The following is a 12,755-nucleotide window of genomic DNA, read 5'->3' as shown; positions in this document are numbered from 1 at the left end:
ATTCTTAAGTTAAAAATATATAAATCTGAAATTTCCCTACTTGCAAAAAAAGAAAAAAATTAACTAAAATTTCCCTATAAATATATATATAATTTTAAATAACATAAATCATACATTTTCATCTTTAACTTGAAATTTAATATATTAATTTTGTCATTAAAATAAATTAAGTTATATAAAATCAGCATATCATTAGCATAAATCTCGATTTATTTGTAGTTATAATTCTCGAATTATCGAGAAATTAGGGAAATTCCCTTGCCACCTTTATAGTACATTTACTCTAATTATATTTTAAAAAGTCGATAAATTCGAATTTATATTAATAATTTGTAATAATAATTTAAAAAGTAATTGTTTTAAACTAAAATATCCGTAAATTCGCCATACATATAAATAATTTCCCTATTAAAGAAATAAATAAATCTGAAATTTCCCTATTCGTAAATTCAATTCCTATTCAATAATTATATTCCTATTCAATAAACGTGTGGGGAAATTCCCAGAAATACATTTTAAATAATATTATAAATCATACATTTTCTTCTTAAAGTTGAATTAACTGAAAATAAGACTTCAGTGTTTGTATTAACCGCGAATTATTTAGTTAAACCTTAACGAATTATCAAGGAATTAGGGAATTTTCTGAAAGCTATTATCATTTTTTTCCCTGGGCTAGTGGCCGATTAATTCGCTCATAAAAAAGGGGAGCTTTTCTTCGCTCAGGTAAACACGATGACGTAATGGAGGATGTATTTATAGCCTTTGTGTACATTGACACACAGAACAATGATCTAGTGTAGCTTCACTTCATAGTTTTTTTTTTTTTTTCCTTCAACAGTCGAATGATTACTCACACATCCCACGTGGTCGCCATTGAACATTAGGGGAAACGTTATTCCACGTGTTAATGTTTACTTTAAAAGTTTCCTTAAATGTATAATACGTATATTTTAAAGCATAAAGAATCGATTATAATGTGTTATAAGTCAAAGACGGTTTTTTATTATTCGATAATAAAGTATTCAAGCTGAGTGAATGGCGTATACCAACGCAAAGACGTTGATATCGATCAATGGCGTGTTAAAGGTGTTTAATATTCAATAATAAAAAGATTAAAGTTAAATGGAGAACTTTATCCTTTATAAAAACCATCAGTTGTCGAGGAAGTTAGGTTTACTCGGGTTTATACGGAATAAAAAACGAGCTGATGAACACCGAAGCCGATAGCTATCGCGCCATTATAATTGATGTTTAACTATTATTAAAGACACGTTTCTTAGTGTTTTTGTTATAGGCTCAACAGGTTTAGCTTCGTGGCAAGCGTATGTAAGATTCGAATTTAGATTTGTGGCCTTAAGCTATGGCAGGCCTTTCACCTTTATCCGAATTGTAATAAATTAAAGCGTGAGGCCCTACGTCGTGTTCTTGCACGGCTGTATTGTTTAAGCTGTGTGAATCCAACTCTGCGCACGTATAAATGATAAATGTAAGCGGATTTGTTGTGGCTCTAAACTGTAATAGTCGTTTGCCCTCTACCAAATAACGATACATGTAAAAATTCGAGGCCCTAAGTTCCTGCTTGTTTAGATTGTGTGAAAATCCCTGACTATCAGAAATACCTAGAGGGAGGTTAAAGGAGAAAAAAGTCTTACAACGGAAGGAAGTAGGGGCCTCAATACAATACTTTTTCATTTCTTTTACTTTAATATAATAACTTAATTTACTACAGGGCCTCTACTGCGTATTTTGCCCCAGGCCCCTAAACTCTCCGGGCGTCCCTACTGGACTGTGAGACTGTACAGAAAAACATCTGTATATATATTAAAATATCTATTCAACGTTAATTAGTTTTACTTAATTTCTAAAATGGCGAAAATAAAATGTTAAAAACCTCAGTTAAACCCCATTTATAAGCCCCAATAACTTTCTGGGTAAACAACATTAAAGTTATTAAAGAGTCAATGGAACTTATTCATAAATATTTTTTGAAAAATTTAACAAAATGTGCGGCCAGGTTTTAGCTTTAAAAAAGGATTGTATTGTTTCTATTTTTAACAATTTCCGCGATTACTAGACAAAGGATAAAAGGGGGAAAAATGAATAAAAATGAAGGAGGAACGATGAGAAAAATAAAATAAAAAATGACGTTGAGCTACGTAAAGTTTTTGCATTGTCAGTAGACCCACATACGACAGGTATACATACATTTGTAAGTTTTCGGGATTTGTTAACCCACACGAAACCTTTCAAAATTCAACTGCACAACTAATCTAACGTTTATGCAATCGTCAGAGAAGTCGGAAAGGCTATAAAAATTTATATAGCTTGAGTTAATGTTTAATCTGTGGACAGGGAATAAGGAAAAACATCAGCATTTATAAACAATCGAAAAATAACGGATGAATCACTAAGTGCTGATTAAGTAACGAAGCGAAAAGGAACGGGACTTATAATGAGAGAGGAAAAGTAAGCTTTTTCCAGTAGAAATTGCTACGTCACACATTGATTTTTCGAAAATTTTTAGAGTATTTTAAACACCGATAAGTGTTTTTTGCCGGTGTACTTCATAATAAATTCATTGGAAACATTAGAGTTTTGAAGTAGGTTCAATTGAAATAGAGCTCTTAAAGAACATTTCCCCCATTTTTTCACAGTAAACCTCTTAACGTGATTAAACCCACCTTTTAACGTGATTCGGTAACATGTCTTCAGTGGAAAGGCATTCTTAAAAGTTCCAAATTATCCCTATACAGATGACACAGTTCCAATGAATGCTTCTTTCACCGATATCACTTCCTTAAACTGTTTTCTACAGTGAAGTAGAGTTGTGTTAGTGACTTAGGCTTTCGTTATCACCGCTAAACAATGATAAATAAAGCATTGGCACCAATAGTACGACTCCTAGACTGACGTCACTAGATAAAATATTTCCTTCAATGATGTTATTTTGGAAGAATTGTCCCGAGGAGATAATATGGAACACGATTAAAATCATAGCTAAAGAATGATTTCTGCTCTAGTGATGCCACTAAAGATTAATTTTAGATCCCGTGTCACTTACGGGAGATTTCTGTAACGATATTTCGAAACAAAATGGCTTCACTAATTAAAGAAACGTATGTTTCATGTACATTCTACTGCAATTAAACTCATTATGCAATAATAATGGTTTTACATTCACTAACAGGATCATTACATTCTATAATCATTGTTAGCACGAGTCATTGCACGGTAGAAATCAATATAATAGAATAAATTCTGTAGTAGTAGTACTATAAATTCAGCACACAATACTTAACATAGTCACATTTGCAGCTTAAGCATCAACAAATTCACAGGAAAAAACCAACTAGAGTTGCTTTTAGCATGACTACTCTTCACGCTATGCAAATATTTACGCTGAGATTTAAAAGTATTGCATAATAGGAATGTCAGTCATACCAGAGAACTACAGCATGGCAGGAATACCACGCATAACAAAGCATTATCGCTATTATACATAACAGAAACTAGGCAGTAGCATGTTTGGAAAAATGAACACTGAAATTTTAAGGGCTTTCAATTAGTAGCATGTAAATTAAAGTAATAAAAATAGAAATACTGTGAAATTTTTATGTATATTTTAACATTACAAGTAACAGCAGTGCCTAGTAATATCTAGCAGAAGTGTTTAGTAATAAAGGCAAGAGCAAATACTTGTGTTACTAGCAGAGATAGTTCCAGTAACATTTTTAAGGTGCCCCTATATATATATATATATACAACCTCCTTATTCTCTCTCCTACAGGCGAGTAACTATACAATAAACATATAGAACTACTATTTTACTAGGTTATGCTGATACTAGATGCTCTTCTTCACTAATTACTGCCAGTACAGTTAGATAACACTAAATATTGTTGTGTTTTCTTCTATTAGATACTATCGTGGTATTCTAATGATGCGCTGATGCTACTCCAGATACAGCAGTATCTGTACTAGCAATAAGTACTGTTAGATACTACTACTTAGTTCTGCTACGAAGTATTTGCTGTTACTACCTGTACTGTTTTTGATAGATTAGGGCCTTTCTGGACCCCTTGGCACAGAATATTGGTGCCCTCTACGCAATTTTACTAATTTCGAGACCCCGAGACTCAGGCTCCCTAGTGGTGTGCCTCACATAATACACCACAATAATACGATGAACAAACACAGAGTTTCGATATGGTGGATTAATATCATAATCTTAGCGATGCAAATTCTTATTCTCTGTTACACGAAGAATATAAATTTAGAAAAGTTAAGATTCAAACTTTCTTAACCCAGAAAACAAAGAAAATTATTAAGAATAGTCTCGGCAGGAGCATAAAATTATAGCATGCCAGTCTCAAACAGTAAAATATTTATGTTTAGAACGGTTTAACGATTGCCAATTGACGCAGGCGCCATTTTCTTCCCTTAAATAATTTAAATTTTTACAGATAATGCGCAGAAGTTAATTTTCAGATAATCGTTCCACTTACGACATCATTACGTGGAACGAAAGCTAAAGTGCGATGGGGGAAGAAACGGAAAACAGGAAGGTCGATTCGTTCAATCGATAATGCTATTCTTCTTTTTTTGTTTTTTAAAAAAACGAATGTTCTAACGCTTCGTAATTTAAGAAAAATTATTTTCTTTACTTAAATCTTTAGTAAAACTTAAAGAAAAAAATATATATATATACAAATTGTGGCATGGATACAAATAGCATTATAAAGGTATCATCAAATGCTGAAAGGGAACAAACGGAAAAAAATAAAAAATAAAAAAGTTTTGTTTGTACATCGACGATCAATAATCCGGGATTACGTTAATACTAAATAAATCCTCTATAATCTCTTTCCTCTGATACATCAGACATTACATTTTGTTGTTAAAATGACGTAAAGACAGTTCTTAACCGCATTAAAATGCAATTACTGTATATTGAACAAAAAATAAAATAAAAAAAATATCCTAAACATCAGCCGATTCTATTATCATAAGATTTTGAAAAATGTTTAAAATCATATTTGCCGTGTTTTTTTTTTTTTTTTTTCGTTTCATAAGAAACAAAATACAGTCGTAGCGTCAATTCCGATTTTAAAAATTTTAACGTTTTACGCCAAATCACGTTTTCTACGTCACTACCGATATTTTATAATATCTAAATTTCGCGTGACGTCATGCTTTTTTAAAAATCGCGTGACGTCACTTCCGATTTCGGGAAAATGTAACATTTATTTAAAATAACGCGACGTCACTGTCGATTTAGATATTTTCAATTTAAAAATTGAATTTTCACGAAAAATTCCGATCTAATTTACAAATATAAACATAATTTAATATTTTATTTAATCTTTAATTATTTACGAAAATTATGGGTAAGTAAGGCTTTGAGGGCTGATAACAACTTAATGTTTTTTCAGAAAATGCAGACAAAGCCGAAACAATAGAGATAATTGGGCACACCAGGCATCTAATATTATGAATGAACTAGTTTTTCTTCTATAAGGCCGTTTATGAGGGAAGTTAAGATGGGGTTAGCGGCATAGGCGTCCGCAGAGGGGGGTAAACGGGGCACTTGTCCTCCCTGGGATCGAGTAAAAATGCCACAAATTATAATCGTAAAAGTGATTGAGATATACGTAACCTTACACCCGCGACCACGGGTCGTTTTGTCTGTCTTCTTGTATCGATGCAATACTCTATACTATAATCTACATACAAAAAACTCCCAAAATTAAATAATTAAATAAAAGTTTATTGATGTAATTACTTGTCTCCAAGCTTTGCTCCCCGGACAATTTTCTGCGGACACCCATGGTTAGCAGGCTCAGTTAATATATTTCATGTTTGAGCGCTATTAAAACATCGTTATTGGTAGCCAAATTAACCCAAAATAAATAATTACGTGTTTGGTAATTTACCTCATTTATAGATAAAATTCTTTACGTAGCTAAAGCTTAATAAAGATCCGTTTATTATTAACAATAGTGTATATATTTCTGCAGAAGATGAAGTTTTTAAAACTTTCTTCACCATGGGCACTGAGCGGGCTGCAGAAGATTTTCATAGATGTAAGGAGATAAGTTGTCCGAAAGAAGCCCGCAAACTGAGAAAAAGGTATAATCTAGTTTAGTGTTTCCCAAACTTTTTGAACTACCACCCCTTTTAATGCAAATATTTCTTATACTTTTTGGTTTGCTACAAAATGGATTTTTGTCTCCTGTCTTACAACACCCCAAGGCCCCCTTGACTCGTCTATCGTCCTCAAATGAGCGGTAGTTCCCGCTTTCGGAATCACTGATCTAGTGGAATTAGAAAATATAATAAAGGAAAAAATGCTATATGAATATTTATAATTAACCCGATAATAACTTCGAATATCAAACAAACAGTCGGATTTTTTATTGGGCTATTGAGGCTACAAACAATTACAAACAAGTAAGCGATTTGGCAAGAGGCAGGCCGCCGGCTGCCACCTCTTGTTAAATATATGAATGTTTTTCCGTAAATGATACCCCTTCCCCTTATTACTTAGGGGTAAGCATTCTACTTTGGGGTGCTATTCCCCTCGCTCTCTCTCTATATATATACATACTTGCGAGGTCCCAAAAACGGGTTGAAATTAAATATTTATATTATAGAAATTTATTAAAACTAAACTTAAAAAACAAACCTCCATTGTTAAAACCGATCAAAGATCGGATCGGTTGTGCTAGTCATATGAAACCGAGACAAATGTATTCGTCTCGGTAATAATATATATTATTGATGAAAAACATAACGCAATAAATGTAAACGACCGTCCTCCAGTAGAGATGAGCCTTTGACAAGACGCTCGTATACAAGCAATTAGAACATAGAAAATTTTGAAAAGAGGAAAACTTAATGATAAAAAGGGACATCGCGTCGGGTCGTTAAAATTATAAAACGTCACAGACTAGAGAACAATGGGGGAAAATATGAGCGCAAGTTCCAAAGTTCCATCAACACTTTCCATCCAACGGATGGTGTCAAGTAAATTCTTCGAAGCAGATCTTTCTTGTGACCCGAACAAGGGTCGTCTTTCGCTTAGGGACAGACGAGGGACCAATCAGGGAGCGGGAAAGAAAAACGTAAAACCAATCAGGTAGAAAAAAAGGGAGAGAACGGAGATTGATAATGCCGATCTTGAAGGACACGACAGAGGACTCTCCGAAAAGTTTCGGAAGCAAGAAGACGTGTGTGTCAACGCACGGAGTTTTCCGTATCTGTGCCCATCTAGAGAGCCGCGTCACCGACGCCAACCGACGATTCTGCTCACGTGCCGCTGCCCCGGGGCCCACCATCGAGCAACTATAGAGAAAATCCTCTTCGACACTCCTACCGTTCGAATATTTACTTGTTGAAAAAAACTTTGGGCATAATGTGAGTTTGCCCCAATCTCCACCAGGTCGGCGAACTTACATACTGTATGTATATATACAATATATAGATTACAGTAGAACTGTTCAAAACGGAACCTTAATAAAACGGAAACCTTTCGAAACAAAAAATTATTCGAAACGCAGCGATTTTCGCAGCGAAAAACCTATTTAAAACGGAAACCTGGCAAACCGAAATAAATATTCGGTACCGTGCGAGTCCAGTTTACACGGGTTTTACTGTATATAGACTATAAATTACCATTCCAATATAGGATGTGGCTCTCAATTTCTAATAGGGCAGCATGTGTCTTCTATTGTAATCAATTTGGCCACCCGATATATATATATAGTGTATAATACACTATAGTATAGTACTGTAATATATAACATGTAATATATATAATATCTATAGTAGGTAAGAAAAAAATTGTAAAATATATAACCTGTGTAACCCGGACTCGCACGGATCAAATATTTTTTTCCGGTTTGGCAGGTTTCCGTTTTAAACAGGTTTTTAAACACCAAAATTCTCTGCGTTCCGTTTTATTAAGATTCCGTTTTGAACAGGTTTACTGTAATTGTGTTTCCTTTGGGTTGTTAATAATCTTCCCTTGTAACAAGAGTAAAACTATTACAATAGATTTGATTTGTAATGAATCTTTAATTACAAAAACTCGAATTCGTTAGAGGCGCTGCATTCGTCACTTCCGTTATTTACAAAAGATCGAAAAATATATTACGTTTGAGATGAATTATTTATTACTCTTACAATTTTTATGTTATTTTTTAAATGATAAAATAACATATAAATTATTAATGTGACGTTTTTTGGGCTATTTTTTAAAGTTTATTATTAACGACGTCACCAATCTCGAGTTAGTACAACAACAACAACAAAAAAAATTGATTTAAAATTTTAAAAAATTGCCACCTTCAGATCAAAATCTATCTGTGTAATTATTTTTCTAAAATATATAATAAAAAAATATATAATCTTATACATAACATCGGCAACGTATCTATTGATTTTTTAATATAATAATAATATTAATATACATTGACGTCATTAAATATGCATGCCGTCACTTCCGATTTTAAAATTAGATTTTTTTTTATAATGACCTGTAAAATCGACAATTCTACATTAATAATATACTTATAAATATTAAAGACTGAATGAATATTGAAACATTATTAAATGTCGCATTATCGATTAATAAAAATAAAAAAATTATGTAAGAAGCAGACGATTCTTTCGCAGTGACGTCATTAGCAATTTCTTTAATTACGACTTTACGTAAGTCTCTACGTCATATCCGATTTGAACACGAATTAAAATTAAAAACATTAAATTTTAAAAAATTTATCTCTTTTGACGGTAGGATTAATATTTTATTTTAAAGTTCTTTAAAAAATACAATAAATCGTTGCATTATTGATTAAACGGTGACGTCACGTTATTCCAGTGACATCACGAACTAATTACTTTTATGATTTAAAGCTCGTAATTGCTGCATTAATTTGCATTAGTGCAATTTATTTTTAATAATGATAACTTATGTCAGATAATATGACGCCCCTGCTATTATTGTCTTCCTTGCAAATGTATTTTTACATGCAGTGAAGCATAACTGCGCTGAATATTAGTTATAATTTTCTTGTTCTTTTTTTTATTTACTTATTTTTTGTTATTTTAATGCGTAGCAATCTGTATTCTACGTAAATGTTACAATTAATTCTATCGAATCGATGAGCTTTAAAAAAATTACAATGGAAATTATTGAATGCGCAAAAGTGACAATTCCACTCGTAGATGGCGTACTTAGTGGTTACATGACGTGTCACACTCATCACGTCAAAACCGTTACTATGACAACGTCGAGCAGCAGGAAGTCCCATTTGTCAGTGATGGAGGGGGAGGGTAGGAAGGTTGGGAAGGGAATGAATTGATTACCGACAGACGGCAAGACTAGTTGACCCCTGAACATGACCTCTCTGTTGCTGACATGTTGGGTTTTCACAGATCGTTGCTGACAATAGTCATAGTTTTGTCAGTTGGCTAGAAACCACGCTTTTAATAGGTTAGCCTTATAAAGCAACCTTTTTCATTTCGGATGGAGATAATTCGTTTGACACAGCTAGAATAAACGTTAGAATAATTACTTTTTGGTTTGCAGATATCGCAGTGTTGGCTAAAAAGACGATTTTTTAAAGTTAATTATTTGAATTTTAAAATCGTCCAATCAATTTATTCCCCATTCGTAAGTGCAGAAATTTGAAATTTAAATTACGCCATCGTTCCGTAAATGTCTAGTATATCAGATTTACTGTAAATATAATTTTATCTGAACGAATTTTATTAACAAATATTGCATCTTAATCGTTATCTCCGTTAAAGTCGTGTTTATTTATTTTCGTTTGTCCCGTTACATAATTTATTATACAAACATCTTCGGTCAACACACCTGTAGTGATAATGTTTAGTCTAAATAAAAAATTAAAACAGAAATTTAAATTGCATATACACTTAACGAGCGATTTATAATATCGATTGCAATCGATAGTTACTACAATATTCAAATTTATGATATGATAAATATTTTCCACCAATCGATTCAATTCTTCTTCTTAAGTGCGTGACATCATTATTTTTAAATTTTTAAATTGAGTGACGTCAGGCATTTCAAATTCAAATATATGTATTATAGAAATTACAGTACTTTTTAAAAAATATTTTTTACTTGTAAAATTAATTATCGTTTATTTTATTTTTTAACGTTTAAAGTACATATTTAATGAACTATTTTTGATTTTTATGAAGCGAATTATAATAAATTTAATGGATTTATAAGGTAAACAATACTAAACAACAATAGGAACTGTAGTGAAGTAGTGTTTATAACGCGAATAAAAGTAATATCTTAAAATATTAGAAATTATTTTATCGATTCTAAGCATTCTGCACTTAAAAATATATGAATGTATATAAATATAATATTTTTCAACTGAAGGAAACTAATATACTTTAAAGAGGATCGTGTTACGGATATATATAATGTAAATGTGGCGGTTCCAAGGTACACTAAGCATACTTTGAAAAGATTAAAAAATGTTAAAGAAACAAAAGGTAATCTTTTACCTGTTTTAGGTAATTATTCCGCATAATAAACAGTCCATAACTGCGAACGGTGCACTGATTTACGCATACAAATACGCCTATATTGAACCATATAAAGGGCATCCTACAATACATATTGACTCATTATTTGTCGCGTATTAGCTTTTGAAATATAACTGACAACAACGTCTCTTTTACGCCGACACTTAACCATACTCCTGCAGATCTTTATGGCATCCTTTCTACATCTCAATTCTTTCCCGCTTTCCCGTTAACCTATATGACACACTTTCTTGCGTTTCAATCTCCCTAACCCGTCTATAAATCTTTACAGCACCCAATTTTTTTATATAACTTAATTAGGGTTCCATAAACCTTTAAAATCAACCTTTAACGTACCCCTATAAAAACACAGTTTGTGTTTTTTTTTTCTTTAAAAAACATGTAACCTCCCTTTCTGGCAGCTTCTTTAACCTTGTAATTTTTAAATTATTAGAGGAAATTTCTGCTCATTTTAGTTGCGTAACATCATCCTATAACGAGTTATTAATTTTTATAAATATTCTCTCCGTGTAATTTCGATTGTTACGCTTGATATAACACACTAATAGTGTTGAACTGGTAAAAAAAACGTGATGTATACTTGGAGTGTGCGCTTGTACAAAAAAGAATACAGGGTATGCATTGCAAAAGCTATACTCTGATAAATGTTTGTAATATATTTACCTGTATACTCGCAAATTACTAGATACATATATATGGATGAGTGTATCGAACATTAAACATCATAGATACCTTCCACATACGTATTCGAAGTATTACAGCTCGTAAAAACCGTAACCGATACGCATTCTGGTCGTTAATGTTTCATAAATTATTTCAGCTATATATTGCCACTGTTACAGTACGCATAAACTGTTCCAAGTAGGTTTTCCTAGAATTACGATTAATAAAGGAACTTTCCAGATGTAGAATTTTATTTCGAGTAACACGTAGGCCTATAAAAACACATTAAAGAATTATACAATTTCAAAATACATATTATTTAAAAGCTAAAAAAAAATAAATAAATAATCCTAGTTTTAACCCTCATTAAACTAAAACTAGTTATTTAATGCAAACAAGCGGCGGAGGGAGGCAAAAAGAAATATTCTAGAGATCCATAAAAATCTTCCGATACAAATTTCAATTATTATGGTTAATAAAAATGCTCCCAGTCACGTACTTCGGTTATTATTGTTCATAAAACAACACTCACGCTAACATTTTCGAGCGATACGCTTCATAAAACTGTTCCAGATAGGCTCTTATTAGTAATATTACTTACCTAGCTTCCATAGTTAAGTGGTGATGCACTTATGAAAACATTGCAGGTATTATTACTGTATTACACATAGAATAAATATTGCACCACACAGTTATATAGATCCTTCGATTTTTACACTACAAATCCCCCCTATTTGTTTACACGCAGCACACAGAAAGAACACAGCACGAGAAGGTATACAATACAGGGATGTGAAATTAACATGATAATGTAAGAGAGGGGAAGAAAAAAAATCTTACCTGGGACGGGATAATAATCGGGAAGACCCAAGGGTCGAACGTAGATTCCGCCATTGGAACTATACAAGTTATTGAGAGCCATTTTTCAATATTTATTAACTGTCTTGCTTACATTCTTTATACGTCCGGCATCACAACACAAACGCGTAATAACGACGAATCAATGGAGGCAGTTACACCGACATGTGACGTTCCCCCACCTGTACGGATCTGTGTAGTAACGATTAGACGTGTGTCGTCGGAGCAGCTGACAGAATTCCCAGCCTTCCAACCGCAAGCTGCCTTCTGGTACACCATTAAATTCCCCCATCTGATTATGTGCTGTTGTCAAGACGACCGTGTTAACGTAGATTAGGGCCGCCGTGTTAGCGTGGTTTAGAGTACTACATCCGCTAGATATATATATGTATGTATATATATGTGTGCAGTATAAAAAATATATATATATATATTACTACTACAGGCGCGCCCTCTAAATGTCGTCCACCTCCGTCCGAATTAATTAATAATTATAATTTATTATTCTCCGAGCGGTTTTTGTAGTTATTAGTTTCTTGGGTTTCGCCTTTCTCTTAGGGATTTTTTTAGGGATTAAAGGATAATTTACCGTGTGGCTTATCTTTGACGTTAATGAGCGCTTGTGCCGTTCTATC

General features: G+C 32.7%; 1 protein-coding gene across 2 annotated transcripts in view; it reads right to left on the bottom strand.

The window, feature by feature from the left end:
- The window catches only part of LOC136969805 (genetic suppressor element 1-like), a 42,515-nt gene extending 30,020 nt beyond the window's left edge, over positions 1–12,495 (bottom strand). The window contains exon 1 of one of the 2 annotated variants that reach the window (XM_067264072.1): positions 12,103–12,495. In XM_067264072.1, coding sequence (XP_067120173.1) covers positions 12,103–12,184 — 82 coding nt within the window. In that variant the 5' untranslated portion in view covers positions 12,185–12,495. Of the gene's footprint in view, positions 1–2,684; positions 2,892–12,102 lie in introns of those variants that run through there. The other variant, XM_067264074.1, reaches the window with a different exon arrangement.
- Positions 12,496–12,755: the final 260 nt, after the last annotated feature.

The sequence above is a fragment of the Centruroides vittatus genome, unplaced genomic scaffold (assembly GCF_030686945.1).
Source record: "Centruroides vittatus isolate TY-2023 unplaced genomic scaffold, ASM3068694v2 contig_181, whole genome shotgun sequence".
NCBI lineage: Eukaryota > Metazoa > Arthropoda > Arachnida > Scorpiones > Buthidae > Centruroides > Centruroides vittatus.
Note: the sequence above shows the minus strand (reverse complement) of the source record. Positions and strands in the feature narration are given on the sequence as shown.